Consider the following 25,983-nt stretch of genomic DNA (forward strand, 5'->3'; position numbering starts at 1 on the left):
CTACTTTCAGTACTGCAGTAGTATGTCTTATTTAGACATTTAATCTGGTTATGAGTATTTGAATCTAAAGTTTCTTTCAACAATTTAAAATATGTCTATAGGGTAAGATGTGTGTGTAAGACGAAGAATTTAATGAGACCTAGATAGTACTGTGATAGTGAAACTGCATTGGAAATGAGACAAATCATCTCTTTGATCTACGAATTCTGTGCTCGATGCACAGCTAACAACCAAGGTAGATAGATAGAGAGAGAACAACAGTGACTCTCAGACAAATCATGTGAAAACGGTTTGACACTAAAACATTTGCAGCTCAACTTCACACCTCTGTCTCTAGCTGTGACTTTGTAAAATCCTTGCAGCGCTGCAAAGGTCTACTCACACTCTTTCATCATGCCGATGTCAATGCAGCGTTTGAGACGACAGGCCTGGCAGTGACGCCGGTTGTCCTTGGTGATGGTGCAGCTCCCGTTGAATGGACAGGTGAAGGCGGCTTTACGCTTCATACTGCGCCTGTAGGAGAGCAAATCCATTACTCATCATTTAGCATCGTTTATTCTCCGTGCTGGTTAAAATATCCCACTGCATATTGATGATAAAGCACAGGGCTCCTACACATTTTCCATTTCAAAATTCCATACTTTTCCAGCCTCAACTTTCGACCAAAATGAGGATCAGTCCAAATTGCGAGGGTCCGCTTGTATCTGTCAGCCTGCAGTTTTTGGTTACTTTTTACATTATTGTTATTTTGCTCATAATGAATAGTTAGCCCACATTTCGCTGCCCTTGCCAAAGTGCTGGCCCAGGCTGTGATGTACAGGCGTAGAGGCACACGCCATAGCCTACTTCTTGCCTCGCTTTCGAGAACATCAAGCTCGCTCTAGCCCGCGCTCTCTCACACAGTAGTAAATATTTTGGCTGCTCCGGCTGCTCCAAACGCCACGAAAAACACTCAGCTGCTTGTATGATCAATTTACTCTGAATTTTATAGTTTCGAAAAAAAAGTAGGGGCAATAGTCTGGAAATAAAAATGTTTTTCCATACTCTCTTTTCTTTTTTTTTCAACTTATCCAGACCTGGAAATTACTTAATTCAAATTCCATACTTTTCCATTCAGCGTAGTAACCCTGAAAGCAACTTTCATCTAAAGGACTTTTTAGTTAAAGTTAAAATGCATGCTCCTTTGAAGGAATATTTTATATACAGCACCATAAGTTTTAGGAACCCAGCCTCACAGCCTAAGTAATGCACTGCCCAATTTATATATGTATAGTATATATATTTTACATAAACATTTTTAATGATAATGACTACCGGTAATTAAATTCTACCTGAACCAGCTCATTCCATTCATTATAGAAAACCCTGCTTGTTTAAAGGGATGGTATCTTCTCCCTTCGGCTGAAGGGATTTAAGGGATTTCAATTAATTACAATACATCATTAGTGAATCCTATTTAGAGTCCTTAATGTATGAAAAAGTATGTGTGTGTGTGTGTGTGAGTGAATGAGAGAGAGAAAAAACAGAGGGATCGTGGACTCCATTACTCCATTGAATAATGTATATTGTTTATGCAGCCATAACATCAAACACAGTGTATACTGACATCTAAAATAACTACGGAAAATCATTTACAAAAAAACGACACATTTGATGCCCAATAAAAAGCACATGAGGATGCATGCTGATAACACCTCCTTCACATGGAAAGGCAGCTAATAACGCCTCACAACGGAAACGCATTCACTTAAAAAACTCACAGAACACAGAAATCTAAACAGACAACATGAAACACATGATTCTCAACTCAGGGCGAGCAGCACCCACCTGAAGAATCCCTTGCAGCCCTCGCAGGTCATGGCGTTGAAGTGGAAGCCGGTGGCCTTGTCACCGCACACGCCACATATCCGCGGGGCGTTGCGGTCAAACTCATCCGGTCCGACCACCGACGTCGTCACCGTCATGGGCTCCATCACTGCCGAGAAAAAGGACAAAAGAGAGAAGGGATTAGAGCGTTTGACGCTGCTCGCCTGCTCGTTGTTTACGATTGAAACGCGAAAAAGATATAAAAAAAAAAGGTGAGGAATGTGTGCATCCATGAATTTCACCAACCTCGCCCAAAAGCTCCAAAATCAGTTTGTTTCCTCTGCCTGTGTGTTGTGTAGGAGTGTTTGAGTGTGTGTTTGATGAGGAGGTGTGTGTTTTCCTCTCTTATACAAACAGGTGTCAGGCTATTAGCATATTCAGCAAAAGGCATCGACGGCCACGCTCACAGCTATTGGCTGAATGACTCAGCAGACACAGGCACACACACACATGCATACACAAAATATTAAGAATCGTGAAATTATAATGTTAATGGGAAAAGAGAATTAATGACAGAAAGAGGGCTGTTTGCCAAAGGCTAAACAAATGACGGATACATTTAATACTGCCAAGATGAAAGTGCTCATTTTTCCACACTCTACACCATCTGGCCGTCCCTTATGAAATAAACAGCAGTAGAGTAACACACACCGACGGGCCAACTTTGAGCAAACTAATCCATGTCAGTCTGTACAGAAAGATCCTCTGTGTTTGAAGTCTGATTGAAGTGATGAGGAGACTTTAAGGAGGTCAAAAAAGGAGAGGGGAGAAATGATGAATATATTGTAGGTTTGATCAGTGGGTTCAAGTGTTGACCTGTGCAGAATGTGTGTAATATGGTCACACAGGACTGACACTCTAGCTGGGTCTTCAATTATATCTTAATGCATATGCTGATGTGACCTCATGAATATGTTTCAGCTGAACTGACCAAACCACATAGACCCTCAGAGACACCCAAGAGACACAAAAATACAGCAAGTTAATCAGTTAGTTAGTTTTGAATGTACTGACAGTATTTTGTTATTTATACACTATCTTTTATTTATCTACTCAAGATTATTAGATAGTTGATAGTGAAGATACAGGAACAGACAGGAAACGAGGGGCAATAGACATGGGTATTAGGTATGTGCATTTCAAGCAAAATTACTATTCAATAATCATTAGGAACTAGTCAATTTTTTTTCGAAAAGGCTCCCCCTCAATTTTTTATAGTTGAATGACTATTAAAAAAAAACGAAAATAATGACCCATCGCTTATGGGTATGATATGCACTATTCAGCTACCAGGGTGCCCTATTTTTATTTTATCTTATTTGTATTTGTTTTATCATTTTTGACTGAATAATGCTTATGAGGGAACATAAGACAAAAGGTGAGCAGGTGCTTATTGTACTTTTCAAGGTTAGTTTATTGTTATCGTACAACACAGGGTTGCAAAACAAGTTGTAGTCCTTTCATGCAACACAAGAAAAAAACCAAAACAAAACAAAAACTATTGGTTTTTTTTATGATTTAGTTGGGAGGATGCGTTGAGGAGTCTCACAGCTTGAGGAAAGAAGCTGCTGTGGTGTTACGACGGCAGATACTTCTGTACCTCTTGCCAGACAGCAGCAGGGTGAACAGGCTGTTGCTGGGTTCGGTATTATCTTTTAATATCCTTTGGGCTGCGCAGGCACCTCACCTCACCAATATCACTGATGACAGATGGGTACCAATGACGATACATTTGTTTATGGGTGTTAAAAACACTATATTATGTTTAACTACCATTAATATTCATTTAAAAAAGGCACAATAAAGTGGTTTCTCTATGTCCCTAATATGATGTCATTTCTGTGAAAAGAAGTTTTTATTGCAGAAAAAAAAAAAACATGAGAGTGAAAGTAACGCTGGTTGTTTTGATAGGAGGAACAGAGGGATTACTTAAAATGAGTAATGGCTTTATTGGTTTGGTTTTATGCTCACTCCAACTACAGGATGAGGTCATAATTGAAAATCCACGGTTTTCCACAATGTGACAGTTTTCAAAGAATCTAATATGTTCATTTCATTGGCTTAAATTCAGACTTCAGTTCAATTATTTATATATATATATTTATTTATTTATTTTTTCTGACACCAGGGAACAGTGAACAAAATGTAATAACATATACCAATAAAAAAATCTGAAAGGTGCTGAATGGAAATTAGTTTGAATTAGAGATACACGATTTTGAAAAAATATCTAATTGGGGTTATTTTTGACTGATATTGCAGTTGTGATATGATTTGCAATATTCAAATGAATAATATTTTTGACATCATTATTCACATTTCCATTGAAAAACATCTTGAATTGATTACGGTGTGATTTTTGCAGGGATCTCTACCAAACAAAGATGTCTGTAGAATATGATGTGTAGGCCGAGACATCTTTGCAGCACCACAATATTTAATTTTAAATGGTATTTTGACACACATTTCGTCTTCAACAAATATTGCGCCTCCTGTGATTTGAAAATTGCAGTAGGCCATATTGAGATTTCAATAAAGTTTTGATTAATTATGCAGCCCTAGTTTGAGTCAAGGAAAAGGTCTGAGGGTGAAAGAAAGAGGGAAAGTCAAAACAAAAAACTGCAGAAGATACCAGGAAAAGACTTAAAATATAACATGGAAATGTCCAATGCAACAAACACATGGTTAGTAGGTTTGCTTAAACGGAGTGATCCGAGCCTGTCGACAAACACTGAGGAGAAATGCTATGTGTGACAGAAGGAGAGGTCATTTGAGGGGAAGACATCCAAATGAGGACAAAGAGAGGAGGGGGTGCATGTAACGAACTTAGGCCCAGCGTGGAGGAACGGTCACGTGGCTGCAGAATATAGCCTGTGGGGAGTTGACGTGCATAGAAGTAGGACTCGGACAGTGTCAAACAAGGACAAAGAGGTAAGAGGAATTGGCGCGGCGGAGCGGCGGATGGCGAGAGAGAAATAATGAAAGAGGGGAGGCAGGTGAGGGCACGAGTGAAGGATGGAGACAAACATTGTCAGACTCCATTAGCTCTCATTACATGTTGGCTAGTTGGAGCTTCGGCACCGGTTCCCAGGAAAACACACTAACGCACGAGCCATGAGCTATACTGACTGTGAAGCATCAGTGCCATTACCCAGAACGCACCACACCGGGGAAAGCAGGACACGCAACAACACACTTCAATGTAGGTGGATGCGTGTTGACCATTTTTGCTGTATGTTTGTGAGTGTGTACGTGGTTCACGTGCAAGCTCGGGGGCTTGTCTCATTCACAAACACATGAATGATTTCATGTCCCAGTGTGTGTTGGGAGTGGGTGGGTGAGGAGCACGTTGACAGACACAAAAACAACACACACACCATTAGTCATCATGTCACAAAAACAGCTTTTTTTCTGATGCAGCAACAGGTGAATAATGAAATAGACGGAGAGGGCGAAATGGAGAGTCGGCGTGTCAAACATCTAAACAGATCTGCAAAAACACCGCCAAAAAACAAGCCTCGGTTTCATTAGTGGTGCTGAATAACAACAGTACGAGCGGGATCCAGGTCTGTGATTAACAACTCCTGTCAGTCTTTTATACCCTTTATGTGCTTTCTCTCACTGGTTTCTCATTTGTCACGCTGCTTTGATAATTAGCATTTTTATTTATTTATAGTCAGCATGATTAGTTGGTAAAGAAAAGGGGGCTGACTTCTTAGCTTCCAGACTGACAGGTAATTCCATCTATCCCTTTCTCTCTCTCTCTCTCTCGCTACCTCTTTAACAACCCGTGTTCTGTTTTCTCATGTATATACTTGTATCTACCTATGCCTACTTTAAGAGAACAAATCACAGCACCTTCATCATCACCACCATCGTCTTCTTTTTCTTTAAGAAGCAGCAGTCAGGTACGGGGTTGGAAATGAACTTTTTTGTCTACCTGCCCCTGTGGCTAGTGGATTCCAAACTCTACCAGCCACTCAATAGATTCACATTGTTTTGTTGGCTGGTGAGTGAAGCATATCTAGCAGCCACTTGCATATTTTACCAGCATTTGGCTGGTGCTAATTTCCAACCCTGGTCAGTTATAGGGGTGTAAGAAGACATCGATACACAAGAGTATTGTGTTGTTATGCTCCAAAACGCCGTTCTGTCTTTCAGAGGTTGTAGCGGGCAGTTTTAAAGCTGGAGTTAAGATACTGGCAGCATATAAAACTAGAAAACCTAAGGAATCGATTGGTACCAATCATGTCGCAAAGGAGGCCAAATAATGCTCAAAATTTACACTACATTTTGGCCTGACATGGCCATTTTCAAAGGGGTCCTTTGACCTCACACCTCAAGATATGGGAATGAAAATATGGTCTATGGGTACCCGCATGAGTCTCTCTTTTATAAACATGCCCACTTTATCCAAATTCAATGCCGTTTTTGGCAAAAACCATGCAATTTCTTTGAATGAAGCATAAATGTGTTATTTTCGTCCATTCTAAAAATGATGTTTGAATATTTCTGCATACTGAGGTCTCTAAAGTGTCTTGGCATTGCATAAATTGGGTATGACTGGAAAGATCCACATAGTAATTTTTTTTTTTACTCTGATTTTATACAGATTCTTGCCGACACACAGCCCTAGTCAGGTATGGAAATATGGTGTATGTGATCATCACAGAGAAGGGGAGAGTGTAATGATTTATTTATGTCACATACTTTTGATTAGATTGTTTTCATTATTTGGCGATATTGTAGTTGAACAGTCACCTCTAAACGTGTTATAGAAGAGGAGGGGATTAATTCATCCAAGCGTTAGAACTAGAGATGTCCCGAGCTAATCCTAAAGATTGATATCTGAGACAATCTCACTAAACCCAAGTTGTGCTGGTTATTTCTATTAGTTTATTAAATTTTCATGTTTATTTGGATGCTTAGGTACCAGTTAACATGACATCCATGCCAACAAAACAAATTGAATTGAATTGGGAGAGACAAGAGAGGCAGTGTTGCCGGACAAAACAGACCTCAGCCGTGTATAATGGATTCTTCATGGATCCATTTTCATTAAAAGTGTGTGTGTGTCGACACTGGAGAACTGATTTATTAAACGTGGTACACAGCCAAGGTCAGGTCATCTCTGTGTATGAAGAAGACAACAAGATACCCTATAAGCATTAACAGGTTCATACACAGAGCTAATCATTATTGTAGTATTACTTGTACGCTTTTCCCCCCCATGGCATAATTAAGAGCACAATCGGTAAGAGATACCAGTAATTCATTATAACTACATGACATTCTTTGCTTGTTTATGAAGGCAAACGTCACGGTTTGGAAACTATACAAAACATTCAATGCCGTTTATCCATCTATACTCTCTTCAAAGCCACCAGACTCCATTGACAAAAACAGTAATTTTACCTCACAGAACACGGGAGTTGTTGTTGTACCGCTACCTGGAGCGTTAGTTTGTTGAATCTCACCAGAGTCACACAATAACAAACAAACGACCGAGGTCTGCGAGTTAAGATTACTGTTTTTGTCAAAGGAGTCTGGTGGCTTTGAAGGGAGCATAGATAATGGCTCCAGTTCCCTGTTGGAAAGGGCTGTCTGATGTCAAGATAAAGTGGTGAAAATATTCTAAATATAGTGTACACTTAAACCGATATTGATTTTTTTTTAGGTGAGCCTTTCTCTTAGGTGGCTATAATATGTTTTGCTGCAACCTCTTACTGTACAACACCATTTCAAAATATCCTAACTATCCCTTTAAACATTTAGTACTATTTCTGGTTAATGCAGGAGAGTAGTTCCATCACTGTGGAAATTTAACAATGACTTTGTACCTTAGTCATGCATTTTTACACATTGTACTTTTTTTTTAGATTACTATTTTAAAGGTATCTTTATTTAGATATTACATAGGCAGATAAGAAAAGAAATATGTGATATGATAGTTCTTTTACAGACCTATCCGAACTACTATCAGGTCATACAAATGCATGGTTTAAATGTCAGGACATAGATTGTGTTGTTTTGTGGGTCCCTGCGTTCATATACTATATATTCTTGGGTCATGGTTAGACAGCTGACCGTCCCAGGATGTTTTGTTTATAATATACAAGTGGAACTGTGTTGTTGTTGTCCAGCCAGCCCACCGCTGTTCACCTCGTATCCCCCTGTTACAGCCTTGTGACTGCTATCACTCGCTGCACCTACTGTCCTCGCTGGTGTTGACACAATAACAAAATCCAATGCTACGTCAATAGTGTTGCGAAAGACTGAATCCTGAAAACTGACTTTTGCAGACTTTCAGAGTTTTTACCTACTTTGACTAAATGAATTGCACAAGATTAATTTCCACTTCAAAGTCCTGTCCTGAGGGTGTATATATGCTGACTGGAAAACAGAACAGGATTAAATACACAAAGTCTGGATCGAAGACGTGTACTACAACATTTGGAATCAAATTACTCAAAACCATAACAAAAGCATCAAACACTCCTAATTTTTAACAGGACACCAGTCCATTGCACTGCAGTAGTATTCAATTTTTAGCTACGAAACACTACTCAGTAGACCTGTCACAATATTTACTATATCGATTTATCGTACGATATATGGACATGACCTCAATCATTTTTTGCTGACCTACATAATGCCCGTTGTGTTTACATGCGTGTTTGTTTACATAAGAATGTCACCAACATGATGCCAGAATAAACAGCAGGGTTTTCCCTACCATTAAAAGACATGGGGCATCGACCAACAAAATGAGTTATCGTGACAGGCCTAGGCAACAACAGTTGTTGCATCCTTGCCTGTCATCCATTCCAAAATATCTCTGTTTCATCTCTCTTTCTTTCTTCTCTTTATGTTTCACTTTGCTGTTCTTCTCTCCATCCCTTTTCACTAATCTCACTCTCCATCCTCTATAAACTGTAAACACACTGGTCCATGCTGCTTCTGAGAGCGATGCAGAGTCGGCTACAAGTGCCATCTAATGTCAACAGATGAAACATTTAGTGAGGGGGATTATCAAGCCGGATTACAGCAGAGCCCGCTCTGTCTGTTTTCTGCTGATGCTGATGTTATTTCCCTCTGTGAAGCGGTAGAGCAGTACACAGCAGCCGAGTGCCATCTCGTCGTGTTAAAATTCATAAACCCCCTCATAGCGTGCAAACATTTGGTCCCATGAGGCAGACCATTTAGACCCCGTCACCACGCAGTGTGCGAAGGAAGCATTCACTGAAGGATATTTGGCATTACTTACCGAAGGAGAATAGTTAGTTTGTCTGTTTCCACACAGATGACATGAGTATTTTACAGCTAAGTCTGTTTAAAAGCAGTGAAGCCATTCAGCGCTCAAACATAATTACAGCATTATATTATATTACTATTGTAGGACCAGCCTGTAATGGCCAATACAATGCGCCGGTACATCAGGTTAGTGAAGGGGTGCATGGTAAAAACATGTTTTTTGGGGAAGGGGGTTCTTTAGTGAATCAGGCAACGCTTTATATATTTGAAAACTGGCATAAAAAATAAGATCTACAATTTCCCACTTCACATTAAAGGGATAGTTTGGTGTTTTGAAGTGGGGTTGTATGAGGTACAGTCAGTGTATTACCTACAGTAGATGACGGTCGGCACGCCCCCAGTTTGGAGAAACAGGCAGAAGTACTGACACGGAAGCAAAGCAATGTACTGCTGTGGAAGGGGGGAAAGGCAGCAGCAAAACATATTATAGCCACCTAAACCTCCTAAATATCTGTTTAAGTGTACGCTATATTTAGAATATTTTCTGACGTGGAACTGAACTGAAAGTGAAACGTATCTATACTATTTCTCTCAAGTGATTGTGGTGGCTTTGGAGAGAGCATAGATACATTTCACTTTCAGTTCAGTTCCCCGTCGGAAAGGGCTGTCTGACGGCAAGATAAAGCGGTGAAAATATTCTTAATGTAGCGTACACTTAAACTGGTATTGAGTTTTTTAGGTGGGCCTTTCTTTTAGATGGTTAAAATACATTTTGCTGCTGCCCCCCGTCCACAGCAGTCCATTGCTTTGCTCCAGTGTTGGTACTCCTGTCTGTTTCTCCAAATTGCGGGGCGTGCTGACCGTCATCTACTGGAGGTAATAATAACAGCGACTATGGATAAGTATCTCATACAACCTCACTTCAAAACACCTGAACTATGCCTTTAATGACAGTAACAAAGGTGGATTTAACTTTGCTTTTACTGCCTGTAATCATGCAAATATTGGTCAACAAACAAGATATTACAATTATTCAAAAAAGACACAAGGTATGAGGGAGAAAAAAAACACCAAATCTCTAACAATCTCTGTGTCTCTCTGCCCCCCTCCCACCAATTGCCAATAATACTGCTTGACAATAAACACCCCCTACTGCATCAACAAGTACTCTACCAACGTAGTCTAATCCCACCCAGGCCAGTGTACAACAGTGTAGAAATGGTTGTACCTCTTGCAAAAGCTTCATGTTGGTCTTGTGACTTTTCTGTCTGCTTTTCTTTTCTCTTCCACTCCAGCCCCTTCTGTGCCCCTCGGAGGCCAGTCAAACTTCTGTGCTGCGTTTGTTTGGCTTCCCTCCTATCATAAATCTAATGTTCCAGTTTGCAAAACCTATACAGCCCATGAGCTGCTAAAACAACAAGACCACCTGACCGGGGAGGAAGAAGGAGGAACATATCCCATGCTATATACATAGTATATATTATGCAATAAACTTTGAATCCCAGGTTGTGTGTGTGTGTGTGTGTGTGTGTGTGTGTGTGTGTGTGTGTGTGTGTGTGTTACTGTGTGTGAGGCTGCTCTGTTAAACGGAGCATGAGGTGGACTCAATGTATTGATTAACCTGCACCAGTACCATCAAATATCATCACCATGATTGAGCATTTTGTCACTACAACACTGAGACCGAGGCCCGATAATTAATGAGGGTCTGGTTGGCCTTTACCTGAATGTGCTGCTTACACAATCTGAGAAAGAAATCACAGACAAAACTGATCACTGTGGATAGTTGTTGAGAAGAAAGCGTTCAAGTTGCTGAACAACAAATTGGATAAGGTCAGCATGGCGTGGGCTGTATTTCAATGTCTAAAATGGTATTGACCCTTTCTACTTTGTCTCAACAACTACTAAGAAAAAATGGTCTTGAATGTAGGAGGGAGGTTTGTGTACAGAAACTCTGCGTGCCACATCCCCTTTTTATAATAAATATACCCCATATGGGAACATTTCTATTGTTGATGTAGTATTGAACTGTATTTCAGTACAATTATGTCAGAAGTCAAAACGCAAATTTGTTTAATTTCTTTAACGCAACCAATATTTCGGAGGTTGTAGTGGCCTCAGTTTTAAAAGCTAGGGTGAAGACACTGGCATCATATGAAATTAGAAAACCTAAAGAATCCATTGTTACCAATCATGTCATACTGCCTTGCTTGTTGCGAAGGAGGCTAAATATTGCTGTAAAGTTACGCTACATTTTGGCGAGGAAAAACTAGCAATGGCCTCAAGACATGTGAATGAAAATGGGTTCTATGGGTACCCACGAGTGTCCCCTTTACAGACATGCACACTTTTTATGCTAAATGCAGTACCTGTGAGGGTTTCTGGACAATATTTGTTATTGTTTTGTGTCGTTAATTGATTTCCAATAATAAAAATAATAAATATATACATACATTTGCATAAAAGGAAGCATATTTGAGTTTTAAATACTTGACAAATCTCCCTTTAAGTTACATTTTGAGTAGATACAAAATGTGTGATTAATTTGCAATCAATCGCGATTCAATATTTGAATCAATTGACAGCCTTAATTTAAACTCTTTTATCATAAATGCACTGAGAGAATGTTTAGCCTACTTGTTTGACTGGTGCCCTTCAGGTCACATGTTTACAGAGTGGCCAAGTGCTGCTGAAGTGGTTTGAACTTGGCGACGGGGAAGCATTAAAGGTTAAAGAGATTGTCCTTAAACTGAGAGGACCTGAGTTCACACCACCATACCAGCAAGGATCAACACTGCATAAGTGTCCCTGAACTACTACACCCGGACCCCTACCATGCAGCTGCCGGGCTGCTGCTCCGCGGCTGACCCTGACCTCTGACCTCCAACTGGAGGTGGCAGCGAGAGAAAAGACAATTTCCCCTCCGGGATCAATAAATCACACCATTGTCTGAAAGAGGAGCCTCTTTGTTTAAATCGCCATCTGCTTACAAAAAAGAAGTTGACTTTTTCTCATCTCCATTGACTATTGAAATTTTGCGTTTTGCAGAGAAGATGCACAACACGACGGTAGAGATGCTTAGTCCAGCAAAAAAAGAGGCCAACCATAAATATACATATATCACAAACAGGGTCTGAAATTCCCTTTTTTTCCACCGGCTGCCACTGTGGCAGGCAAGTATCTTTTTTGTTCGTCACTCAGATATTTCATCGGACACTTTTGAAATCTATGCGCTACGGTAAACATCGTAGCTTCTGGGGGAGCCCTATTTCTCTGGGTTGGGAGGGTACTATACACAGAGCTGTACTGTACTTTGCTATTGTCATCTGTAGTGGTTGTTTGCTTGAAAAAAACACAATTCCAATAATTAGGAAATAAATGACTGTATTTCTATTTAAATATTTGCTTTGATTAAATAAAAATCTTGTTAGGAAGTTAAACAGGTCATAATTCTTTTGCACTAGTTTTGCACTAAAATTATATATATATATATAAAATTTACCATTGCACAATCCATTTTTACAGAATATAGCCTGCATCATAATGTAACTCAATGGTACCTCCGTTAATCGTTAGTAGCTCCGTTATTTAGCAGAGCAGGACTGTGCTGCCCACTGGCGGCTAGCAGCTAATGTTGACTAGCTCTCCAGCTGCCGATTTCAACACAGATTTGTTGTTCGCAAATTTTACATAGGAAATAGGGCGTGTCGCTTTTTTTTTCTCTCGGCCACAGCTTCCAGTCCCAAACAAACTGAAACATGCTACAGTGTGCGTACAGGAATAGAGGAATAGATAGTAACAGGAAGCATGAGATGCCAAGGAATCGAACAACTGGGAACCGATTCTCTATTCTCATCCCGAGGGTTTTCCCTGTCTGCCAAAGTGACGCATGGCCTGACGATTTGACTGCCAACAATTTACCCGCATTTGGAGGGTGGCGGGTGCTAATTTCAGACCATGATCACAAATAAATGTTTTGTGTTTACAAATTTGATTGAAATGCCACCACTGTGGCTGCAGTATGAATCAGATCCCACTGATAGAGGGATCAAAGCTGGACCTGCTGTGAGGCAACAAGTTGATGAATCAGAGAAGACCACCCACTGCTATTGTATAGGGGTGATGGGAGTCTCGTTCATATGTTCCTACATCATACAGCTGTAAGCCTCTGTTCAAATTAGTAAGAAAACTAGATTTTTTTTTGTCAATTGAAGATTTACTTGTATTGATTAGATTTTACTGTTGACATTCAGACGCAGAGAGGAGGAGCATTCCTCCCTCAGGCGGGCTGCGCTTCATAAGAATGTCAGGCCGAGTCGGTCGACACAATATTTTAATTTCCTACAAAAGGTTGTGATACTCTCCCTCTCTCCTTCCACACAGTTCCTCTTCAAAGCTCAGCAGTAACCCAGTACAGCCCAGTCCTGTCCTGTATAAGGCTCAGTATAGGAGGGTACCATAGGAAATGGAATCCGCTGCGTATAGAGGGGTTCACTCTATAGGCAGCACAACAGGGCGCATGGCCTACTTTTATCACCAGCTGCCTCACAGTGGGCCTCACTAACAGCTAACCGCCATAAACTCCAGTCCAGTACAATACAACAAAGCGGCAGCCGGGCCAGAGCTTAACACGCACACACACTAAAAAATTCCACCACTCCGAAACCAAACGGACGCTTCTTATGTTTCCTCACCGTGATGTTACACAGAGACTTCAGGCTCAAATACCAGCTCTGGGCTGGACTTGTTTACTGATCCGGACAGTAAAATGAATGGAATCCTGTTTGACCAATAATTTAAACCAGGTATTTGATTCCTGTTTGGCTCCATAAATCCTCATCAAAGGTAAGTTAAGAAATCACAGAGGAGGAGCAGCACCCCAAACAACCTCCTTTTGGTCCAAACCTCAATGTGGGACACAAAGATCAAAGCCAGAGGGGTTTTTTTTCCCTCTGAGTTGGTACTGTACACTACAGTGGGTTATGGGTCCACGGGTATGCTCCCAAAACTGTCCCAAGTCCCTCTAATATCAGGTAGGCTGAACATAACATTCTTATTTTGGATTTGGTGTCATCTAGTTTGTATCAGTAAATCAGTTAGTTTGTAAATAACAGGAACACCTCTCTGTATTACGCACCACAAACCACATCCTCCAACACCTCTCTAGAAAACAGTTTCAACAGGCACTGAACATTCGTGAAGGCACACGGGACTGTTGTGTCAGACTGCGTCAGTTTCAGCTAGTCAACCTAATAAACTGGCAGCTGAGTGTATATGTGCTTCTGCTGCATTGTTTATGCAACAATAAAGGAAATGCAAACAACATGGTGAAAACAATATAAACTGGGAGATATTTTTGACATAAGGAAAACAACATCATAAGGGCTGGAACATGAAGTAAACATGCCAGGAATGTATGGAAACAAGCAGATATTCACGATAGAGCTGCAACAATTAATTGATTCATTGATTAGTAGTCAACTATTAAATTAATCGCCAACTATTTTGATAACTGATTAATACGTTATTTTATTTATTTTATTATTTTTTGTATTCCTTTTTAAGAAGAAAAGTCAAAAGTCTCTGATTCCAGCTTCTTAAATGTGAATATTTTCACAGTTTCTTTTCTCCTCTGTGACAGTAAACTGAATATCTTTGATTTGTTGACAAAACAAGATATTTGAGGATGCTCATCTTGGGCTTTGGGAAACACTGATTGACATTTTTTAGACCAAACAACTAATTATAGCAAATAGTTATATAGTTATGGGGTTGAGAAGTGCATACAGCAAATAAATATTAATGTTCAACAACACCGAAACATTACTGCCAAATGTAAACTGACAGTAATCCAGGAGGCAGCAAAACACGACATGAATGTCAGCACTAATAGGCCACACTGTGATTCAGTGCAGCAGAGACATGAAACAGGGAGGAGAGAGAAGGGAGAGAGCTCTGACTTCATCTAAACAGATGTCTGCACATCCAACACATGAGCCTGCATGCATTTGGGTGTGTCTGTGTGTGTGCGTAAGTGTGCCATGTCTGAAAGATACTAATGCAGAGTCCCAATTGGCTGCAGAAGTGTGCTACAAAGAGGGAATGATGTGATTGGCTGGTATGTGACGCACCCCCTGACACAAATACACAAATAACAATTAAGTGGCCCTCGCTTTAAGCAACATGAGTCTCACACTCACCCAGCCAACCACATGTAATCAAGCCCTTTGAAATAGACTTCAGTGAGATCTTTATCTGCAATCTACACAAAAGATTTCAAAGCGAAGAGATGCTTTTACATGTTTTTGTTCTAATTTATTCAAAAGTGAAAACAGAAAAATCTCTCTAGTTATCGATAAAGTTTTATACTGACTTGTAGAAGCATGTGAGCATTCAGATCCAATCTATGCTCCATAAAATGTCCCGACGGGTGAAAACATTCTGAAGGTGCTATATGCTGGAAATGCACATTTTCAAACAATTTTCCGGACCGGCCGATAGTTGAAGTCACATATCTTAGCTGATTCAGCCGCTGTAGATCAATTAAAATATTTAATAGCGATTAATCGCATGATTGTCCATAGTTAATTGAGATTAATCGCACATTTTTTAATCTGTTCAAAATGTACCTCAAAGGGAGATTTGTCAAGTATTTAATCCTCTTTCAGTATCAACATGGGAGTGGGCAAATATGCTACAAGAGTTTAAAGTAGGGCTGTCAATTAATTTGAATATTTAATCGCAAGAATCGCAAATTAATCACATTTTTAATCTGTTCAAAATGTACCTTAAAGCGAGATTTGTCAAGTATTTAATACTCTTATCAACATGGGAGTGGACAAATATGCAGCTTTATGCAAATGTATGTATATATTTATTATTGGAAATCAATTAACAAACCAAAACAATGACAAATATTGTCCAGAAACCCTCACAGGCACTGCATTTAGCATAAAACAATATGCTCAAATCATAACATGGCAAACTGCAGTGTGTCAGTGTGCTGACTTGACTATGACTTGCCCCAAAACTGCATGCGATTATCATAAAGTGGGCATGTCTGTAAAGGGGAGACTCGTGGGTACCCATAGAACCCATTTTCATTCACATATCTTGAGGTCAGAGGTCAAGGGACCCCTTTGAAAATTGCCATGACAGTTTTTCCTACAAAAAATTTAGCGTAAGTTGGCAGCATTATTTAGCCTCCTTCATGACAAGCTGATCTAGTAGGTACCAATGGATTCATTAGGTTCTCTAGTTTCATATGAAACTAGTTTCATATGAAACTAGAGAACTAGAGTATCCAGTATATATGAGTCCGCTACAACCTAAAAATCAAACAAGTTGCGTTGATGCGTTAAAGAAATTAGTGGCATTAAAACTAATTTGCGTTAACCCATAACTAACTTTAACAGCCCTAATTATCTTATCTTAAAAAATGCTCCAATAACGCTCTGCTTTGAGGACGCATCTGAGCAATAAGATATATATTGGATAAAAGTGATGTGTTTTTGTCAGTTACAGTAATATACTTTCAATCTGTCTAATTCTTAACCATCAGTAATGAATGATCATTAAATTATCAACACCCGTAACCTACTCTACTGCACATGTAGCATAATGTGCATTAGCTATATGAATACAGGCTCTACTTTAACATACAGCCACGCACAGCAAAACGAGAACAGGTGTTTATCTCCTTCACACACGCCTCCTCAGCAGCAGTAAAAGTGCTGAGGATGCTGCTGAAAGCATGTTCGGTGTACCGGTGTATATACAAATCAGTGTGTGTGCGTTTGTGTATACATACAGGCACTATAATAACAGAGGCTGAAGCGAGCTGAGCTGGGATAAATACAGGTGGTCTCTCTCTCTCTCTCTCTCTCTCTCTCTCTCTCTCTCTCTCTCCGTTAATGGTGCAGGTGGAGGCAACATGGGAACAACCCCAGCTATGCAAACGAATAATATATTAATGACATTAAATCTCACACACGTGCACGAGGGCTGTGGGCGTACAGTAAATAGTGGCAGGACGTGGGAGTATGAAAACGACTAGCCCATCAAAATATACTGTATCACTTATCAGATTAAAAGCACCGAGAAAAACAGGTCACAGAAGAACGGTTAAGATTTATGGCGTCTCACGAGTGTCTCCTTTTGAGGCTTTAGGCCAAAAAAACATGTCAGAACGCACTAGATTTATGCTCCCTATCCCCTTGAACATCACCTTCACTTACTCCTCTCCTAGCATCTATTCCGCCCCCCAGCCAAGTCAGTGTCGCATTTTAACAACTTCTGAATGCATTACAATCACAGGACGAGGTGTCTGACATATAATAGGGATGGGTATTGTTAAGATTTTAACAGTACTACTACTCTTCCCCATACTGCTTATCGATGCGGTACTTTAACGGTACTCTTAACGGTTATTTTTGTTTTTTAAGAGAAAAAAATCAAACAAATTAATAACAAAATTAACATTGCTTTTAACAGCATTGTTTTAAACAAATCACTGATAATGTGATAATTAAAATGTAAAATAAATAAAATAAACAATTATTTATAGTGTAAGAAACGGCCGTGTTTTGAACAAATCACTTGTAATGTTATAATTAAAATGTAAAATAAATAAATAAACAATCATTTATAGTGTAAGAAACTGTCATCTTTTGAACAAATCACTATTATAAACTGTAATGTGATGGTGGATTGGGCAACGAGTGATGAACTACGATCTAGTCCGTCGGTGACGGTGCATTTCTCCACGGACTTCACTATCATCATACTTCATCATATACAGTAGGTCTATTACTGCAGGATGTTCCATTATATCCTATTTTATTTTTATGATGTGGGACATCTGAATCCGTATATGAGTCCGACCCTCTGGAGGTAGCTTGAGTTATTTCTCATCGATCAGCTGGAGGCCACGGATCAGGCTCCAGTGTTTCCCGTAAATTACGCCTGCCACAGTTTCAAAATGAAACAACGATATTTTTACACTTCTCGACGGGTGGGGGTCGGCGGGCGCACGGTCTGCCCAGGGGCTTCAACTCGGCGGGTGAATGACGGCCGCTCTCCGGTGCATTTCCTCCGTGTGGTGCACACTAGGGATGCTCATTTTGAAAAATGTTCTTAACCGATAACCGACCTTCGTTAACCGATTATTAACTGTTAACTGACAAGATTTGTGCCTCATAACGTTAATCGGTTAAAACGCTTAATGTCGGTCAACGGTTAAACGGTTAATTATGGACATCCCTAGTGCGCGCCCCTCACCCAAACCTCGCCGCCACTGTATCTGATGCACTTCCGCTAGATGTTATGACAGATTGCTCGTGTTTCCACCCTGACAAGCAAAAGACTTGCTGCGCTTTTGGCAACGATCACAGTCTGCATCGACTCGACTTAAGTATAACCACACTTTCGACCGTTACAAATCAGAAACAGAGTTTGTGAGATCAAAGGTGCATGTTAATGTTTATGTAGCCTAAATAAATAGGAAATCAATTTTCTTAATTTCTCCAATACCGATTGCAGAACCGTTAACGTCGGAGCTTATCGATACTACGGTACCCGGGGCTTGTTTAGTACCGGGTTTCGGTACCCATCCCTACTTATGAATACATACAAACATCAAAGGTGACATTTTAATTCCCTCATCTAATAAGTCTCCACTTGGACACTGTTTTAACAATATACCTGGCCAATAACCTGTGTAAATTCTCAGTATGCGGTTCATTGCCACACAACAAAAATCCACATTAATTTTGATCTCGTCTGCCATGAAACTGGTAAAACTATGAGTAATCAACGTCTATTTTGTTCACCTAATTCACAAGTGATTTGCGTATACTCAAATTGAAATGCAGTGTCTGATTAGATTAAAATTCCATCCATTTCAGATGATATTCAAATGTGTTTTGACGCAGCGGGCCTGGCCTCCTTCTGTGTTCCCTCATGCCGCCAATCCGCAACAGCAGCTTTGAACTTTAGACCTTGTTTTCTAGGCAGAGGATGAAAACGAACAGGCCGTCGGGCCGCTGGCAGACTGACAAGGAGACAGGAGAGGGAGGAAGAGAGGGAGAGACAGAGAGGAGCTTGTAAAGAAAGGAATGAAGTAATGAAGTAAAAAAAAAAATAAGGCGGGAACTGAGGAATGAAAGGGGAAAGGGAAAGACAGAGGGATTGAAAGGGTAACGGAGGAGCAAAGAAAAAGAGGCAGAAAGGGGGGAAGGAAATTTTAAAAAATGAAGGAAGAAAGATAGCAGGGACACGTGGTTGAGGAAATACTAGGTATAAGAAAATAAAGAAAGTGAGAATAAAGGGAAGAAATTATTTCCATTATGACCTTTCTTTTAGTGCCGCACACGATTCACACGTTTTCAAATCGTCATTGTTTACAGCTGTTTCTTTGCGATGGATGTGTACGGCAGAACGTCTCTCAGGGCCCGAGGACGTCACGTGATCTGCCCACCGCTGTTACTGACAGCTTAATTGTGATGGCTTAAGAACTGAGGCCGTAATGTACTGAGTACAAAGTATACACTGAGAGACAGACAACGTATTCCTAGCGAGCCCCATTCATCTTCTAAGTGTGTTTCATTTTGTTTTGGTTTGCCGGTGTTAATAGAGGCGTGTGAGGTGAGGTGTACGCTGAAGTGTTCTAGGCGGCAGTCCAACCGCAGGAGACTTTAATTCTGTGTACAGTAGGATAGGAAGCAAGCCAATTACAGTCTAAGTCCAACTCTCTTCAGCTGCTCGTGTTTACTGCCCGACGCTTCTCTCATTCAGATCTGACCCCTTATGACACGATGCCACACCACTAGACACCGTACTTCAAGTAGGGTGATTTACATTGAGAGCAATGAACTGTAAAAAATGTTAGGGTTGCACAATTTTGAAAAAAATATCTAATTGTGATGAGGTCTGGGCAATATATCGCTATTATATTGATATTGTGATATGAAACTAGATATCGTCTTAGATTTTGGATATCGTGATATGGCATAAGTGTTGTCTTTTCCTGGTTTAAAAAGGCAGCATTACAGTAAAGTGATGTAATTGATAATTTTCTGAACTTATCGGACTGTTGCTTTTACCCACGTAGTCATTATATCCACATTACTGTTGATTTCTTTATTTATCTAAAATCTCACTGTGTAAATATTTGGTGAAAGCACCAATTGTCAATCCTACGATATTGTTGTAACATCGATATCAATGCAGTTGGTCAAAAATATTGTGATATTTGATTTGAGCCGTATCATCCCAGCCCTTATCGTGATTATTTTGACTGACATTGCAACTCCGATATGATTTGCGTTATTAGAGGGAATGATCATTTTTACATAATTATTCTCATTGTCACTGAAAAACATTAAAATTATTTTGGTGTGATTTTTGCGGGGATCTGTACCAAACAAAAATGTTTTCTTAAGTCTGTACAATATGATGTGCAGGCCAGGACATCTCTGAAGCACCACAATATTTAATTCAAAATTATATTTTGATATTTTCACCCTTAACAAATATTGCAATTTCCTCCTCCTCCTGCAATTTGAAAATTTCAGTAGGCCATTTTGCGAATTCAATAACATTTTGATTAATTGTGCAGCCTTAAGAAATATGTAATTTACTATAATTGTAGGGTTAAAAGTATCTAGCATAATGTAAAGAGTGCTGGTTTGCTTGTTCACAAAGCTAAAATACTAAATGTTCTCTCAAAGGTGGATCAAGTAAACTAAATAAGACATTAAAACAGGCTGTAATTCAGGCCAGATCTCTACTGACACACAGCACAACAGTAGTTCTGATGTCAGATCTGTATATTAGGGATGGGCAGATCCATACTGTGGTACTGTGGTACAGATGCTACTCATTTGGTATCGATTCCTTTAACAAAATATCAATGATAGAATTATATAAATACAAACGTGGTGGGCCGCATCACTTCCAAATGTTTTCACTACTTCTGTACAATGTTTGTGCAAAAACTTAGCGCACAGCGGCGCACAGTCGCACACTTCCACATCAAACGTGAGAGAATGGCAGAGCGGAAACGTGTGGTGTGGTGCTACGTGTCATCTGCAGGTAAAAATACAGCAAGATTCACTAAATTGTGACCACACACAGAAACAAACATTTAAAAACAACGCACCCTGAAAGTTATAAGGAGGCTTATTATTTAATCATAACATTTCTGAGAACTACTGAACTATTTTTTTTACACTACACTGTACACAACATTTGTATTTAATTGTACTAATATTTGCTTTTGTAATAAATTTGTAATTAATGGCCAGTATTTTCTAAAAATTACCATTATTTTGAAAAATCACATGCCCATTTAAGAAACGATCAGTATCGGTATCAGTAAAACTTTGTACTTGTATTGTATCAAATTAAAAAAGTTTTGGTATTGCCTATCCCTAATATACTGTATGTCCACATAGGTGAACATGTTTTTGAGCTATTCCAAATCAAAACAAATTGTACAAGCATTAATACTCCACAAACAAGTCATTAATTTTCTGTTCCTAGATAAACACACAACAAAAACATCAAATATGACCTCGTCCTTCCTTAGAGGGCCACCCACTACTTCCAAAGAGAAACATTCCCATCACATAAAATACGGCCGACTAAGTACACACCCGACTCCAAGCTAAATATGTTCTGACAACATTAAGATAAGTTAGAAAGTTGTTTTCTCTAAAGATTTCCCCGTTTCCTGCTCGGACTCGTTAACAACAACTGAAGGGAACAGCAACGGCCGTGGTGGCAGCCTCATTCAGGAGAGGGGAGAAGCTGCCTGAGCATTCATCCTCTGAAGAGAGTTTCTGTGTGGTCTGTGTGGTCTGTGTGCGTGCGTGCGTGCGTGCGTGCGTGCGCAACATCAGCCTGCGATGAGCAGCTCAGCAAAAGCAACTGGGTGTGTTTGTTCATCTTTTCATGAGGGACAACTAAATAACAAACCACACAAAGTAACACATATTACTCTAACTATATACTCTATTAGCTTACTGTAAAAGCAGTGTAGAGTATCTGAGTATCTTTTCTGTGCCAAGTGCTTCGTGTTTGGCGGCGTGTTACAGGTCGCCGAGAGTTGAAAATGTTCAACTTTGGATAAAACGCTAAGCTCGTCCCTGTCACTTTTACCCAGCTGTCCAATCACAGGGGAGGAGGGGCAGGACAAATAGCCTACCGCATGACCAAATGTGTATGTTGTTGTATTCTTGTTTATGTTATGCTATTGTTTTTATTGTTTTTACTGTGGACTTCATGGTACTGGACCAAATGAATTTCCCCATGTAGGATTATAAATGTGATCTGAATCTGTATCTGAGCCAAACGATCGTACTCGCCAAGATGTTTCCTTGCCCACAAAATCTCATGAACCCACATAGATCGGCAGGTCCGTCCTCTCTCCTTACGTGCTTCAGCCTTCCCCTCATCCAGAGCGAGGGCCAGAGCAGGCACTCTGACTTGTGCCGACATGTTTAATTCCTCGGATATTCCGAATCACAGCAACCAGATGCAACCAAAGCGTCTCAGCTGAAATAACGCTGCGCCTCCAAAGCGCTCCCAGCTAAGCGTTTTCAGAAGTGTGCCTGGTATTTTCAGCTGGGGAAAAAAAAAACATGGTGGTGGACACAGCCCCTAAAGGATCAGCAGATGAGGAAAAGAGAAAAGCTTGTTTTCAACAATGTCACAGCCAAAATCTCAGCAGCACCCGTCTAAAACATAAACACACTTAACTACACAGAAAACGCTGTGCATCACCATTTGAAACAAAAAATGTTTCACAGATGTTTGTATTATTTTGAAGTGTTTTGCTTGAATTTTTATTCTAAGGAGGTATTTTAATGTTTGATTTATTCCAATAACAGTTATCAATGCCAACAGCTACCACTGGAAATTTCAATGATTTGTTGCTTACATTTACATTTCTGTTTACAGAATGACAAAGTCCACACCGGTAATGATTTGGGAGGAGGTCAGAGCTGTGGACTAAGAGAGGCCCTGTGACATGGTGACTGAAGGAAGTCCAGGACAGTAATCCTGACCAGCACAGCAAACATAAAGAAGGTCGTGGACCTCATTGGATAAGACTGGCTGGTTATGGCTATGAGGAGTATAGATACTGTACACAAAGATAACTTCACCCTGTTCTTTGAAAGAGGCCAACATGTATTTTCTCAAATAAGTACATACAGTATCATCTAAAAGGTCGAGAATTAAAAGGTGCTTTCATTGTCAGGCTATTGATTGCTCAATCAATTCATTCATAGGTGACTATAAGGATGTGATGGTAATAAACTAATAGACCGATTAAACCCAACACTTTACAAGAAAAGATGGCAGTCAATATGTGTAGCGCGCTTACTTTGATCTTTAACGTTGGACGGCTGTGTGTCTGGCCTCTCTGGTAGAGCTTTTGCTGCGGGGCCGCAGTTTTCCACCCGGTGGACGGTGGTGACGTGATGCAATCGGTTTGTGCCCGACCACGGTGTAGCACCGGTAACACCGACTACGTGACTCCATAAAAGTTATTGTACTATTATGCTGACAACTGATGTCCGTCAAATTAGCAGAAAGCTGTTTATAAACTGCTTACTTAGTACTACCAAAAGTCCAAAAAAACATGTTATTTAACTTAAAATGATAACGGATATAACTGATACTGCCACCAAAGTTCAGAGCAAAGCATATGAAGTGTTTTCTGTTTGTTTGTTCGTTTCTAGCCACCTCTATTTTCATTTTTTTTGAGTGTCCGGTTTCTCTTCTGCTTTGGTTTTGGTGGATTCCATTTCTTCTAAAAATGCATGCTGATTTAGTAACAAAACAAAGTAATCATAACAGAGCATGGCTATTTAAGTACACACAATTCATTTGCTGGCATATCCTGTCGTGAGTCATACATGACTCATGAAGCACAGGTTTACGGCTCTGTTATTAAAAACAAAACAACAATAAGGGAAGAAGAACATATTTTCTCTTTACCTATCATGACCCCTTTAGTTCGACTATTCTGTATATTCGTATCTTGCAGGTGTCCCAATGTCTTACCTGTATGCATACATAACATTACCAAACTATGAACCATTTCAAAGCAGCAGTGGGTAGAATCGGAGCAAATATGATTAAAAAAAGTTATCTTTATAAAACGGTTTCTATATCCTGACAGTAGTGCATGAGACAGATAATCTGACAGAAATCATGTGCCTCTTTTCCTCCGGTGCTCCTAACGGCATCTGCAAGATTTCACCGATCGGAGGAAAACAACCAATCAGAGCCGAGCTGGAACCTGGAGCGAACTCCGATCAAACGGTCAAACTAGAAATGACCTGTGATTGGCCAAAGTCTCCCGTCACGGGCTAGATTTTCGAAAGCCTGAAAACAGAGCCATGAGGAGGTGCAGAAGTCTAGTTTTCTCTCAGAACACTTCAATTATTGAAACATATGCTGAAAAGTTATTATGGAATTTTTGCCCAATGATGCCAAAAACATTTTGCCTACGGCGGGTTTAATGGTAGATAACACTGAAATTGACTGCGATCAAACTTTTGGTGGAAACTCCAAGGAATCACCAGACTAGCCGGTAATAAAGATAAACAATCGCAGCAGCCCTGGCAGCTACCACTGACCTTTCACTCCATTTTCCTCCCAGCAGCCAAACACGGTAGCTTGCAGCCGACACTCCTCCAGACCAAATCTCCCTGGGTCCAGAGCTATAACTCCCACTTCAGGCTCTTCCTCCGCCTTCCTTCCTTCCTCTGGTTTAACTCTGCTTCAATGATCCGGATATTCATTGATACTCCCTACACTCCCTACGCTCCCTACGCTCCCACGCCTTCTGTCTTCATTTACACCTTGAGTATTTCCTCCCACTACTCCCACCACACCAGTAACTTCCTTTTATTCCTCTCCCTCTCTCTTCTCTCAGAAGTTTGAACATTTGATGCAGCAAAACACATCACAGCAGCCTGTAGCTGTGTCAGTGTTGACAGAGAGCGGGGGCAAAGGGCCAACAAGGTGAAACCTGAAAGTTAATGGTTAACCTGGTAATTGGGGTCAGCAGGGTGAGGGCAAACTCCACAAATATAGCACAAGCCATCACTGACATGAGGTAAGAGTTCAAGGAAGGGAAATGAGATTAGGGGGGAGCAAGAAAAAAAAAGGAAAGATAAAGATGCAAATGCAATAAAAAGGAGGGAAGATCTGAAAGGCGGGGAGGGTCAAAAATAACAAGACACAGTCAAAACCGAGTATATGGCTGGACCGTGTATGGTCAGGATGTGAATTTGTAGCTAAATTGTTACACAAATTGTTCGTGGTCATGTCTACAATGTTAAATCCAGTAATGGTACATGTCTTCAGCCTCCGTCCTGTCCACGCTTCCCATTCGTTGTCTATTTAAGCAGCCATGCGAGGCATTCTGGTAGCGTGGCGCCGCGATTGGAGAGACTGGGCGTCATTTGCATAGAGTTGAGGTCTAGGTTACTTTATGCAAATCTGTGGTGTTCGGGCGCCATAGCCGTAGGAACGTGTTTCAAGTGGGTTGTGTTGTGGGGATGACGCGATATGTGTATATTTTGAGCGTCAACCACTTCATTTCCTGCAGTCTGGTGATTTTTTATGCACCAGTTTATGGTGGAAATGTCCTTATTTATGGAAAGGAAAACACAAAATTGAGATACCAGGTGACCATTCAAAATGTGCATGTGGCACCATATTCACAGTCAATAGCAGCCTACATTAATTCATTATAATTCATTTCCAATCCCCTGGACTTTCTATGTGTGTTTCAGCAAGATTTCTGCACATTCAAAACAAATCCCAGATCAGCATGTGTTCTCT

The 25,983-nt window shown here is 40.2% G+C and overlaps 1 protein-coding gene across 2 annotated transcripts in view; it reads right to left on the minus strand.

The window, feature by feature from the left end:
• Positions 1-25,983, minus strand: part of LOC141772176 (vitamin D3 receptor A) — a 105,206-nt gene that overhangs the window by 33,338 nt on the left and 45,885 nt on the right. Inside the window, exons 1-3 of one of the 2 annotated variants that reach the window (XM_074642873.1) lie at positions 24,771-25,137; positions 1,828-1,975; positions 383-513 (exon numbers count right to left, since the gene is read on the minus strand). In XM_074642873.1, coding sequence (XP_074498974.1) covers positions 383-513; positions 1,828-1,973 — 277 coding nt within the window. In that variant the 5' untranslated portion in view covers positions 1,974-1,975; positions 24,771-25,137. Of the gene's footprint in view, positions 1-382; positions 514-1,827; positions 1,976-24,770; positions 25,138-25,983 lie in introns of those variants that run through there. The other variant, XM_074642872.1, reaches the window with a different exon arrangement.

The sequence above is a fragment of the Sebastes fasciatus genome, chromosome 8, assembly GCF_043250625.1.
Source record: "Sebastes fasciatus isolate fSebFas1 chromosome 8, fSebFas1.pri, whole genome shotgun sequence".
In the NCBI taxonomy this organism is placed as follows: domain Eukaryota; kingdom Metazoa; phylum Chordata; class Actinopteri; order Perciformes; family Sebastidae; genus Sebastes; species Sebastes fasciatus.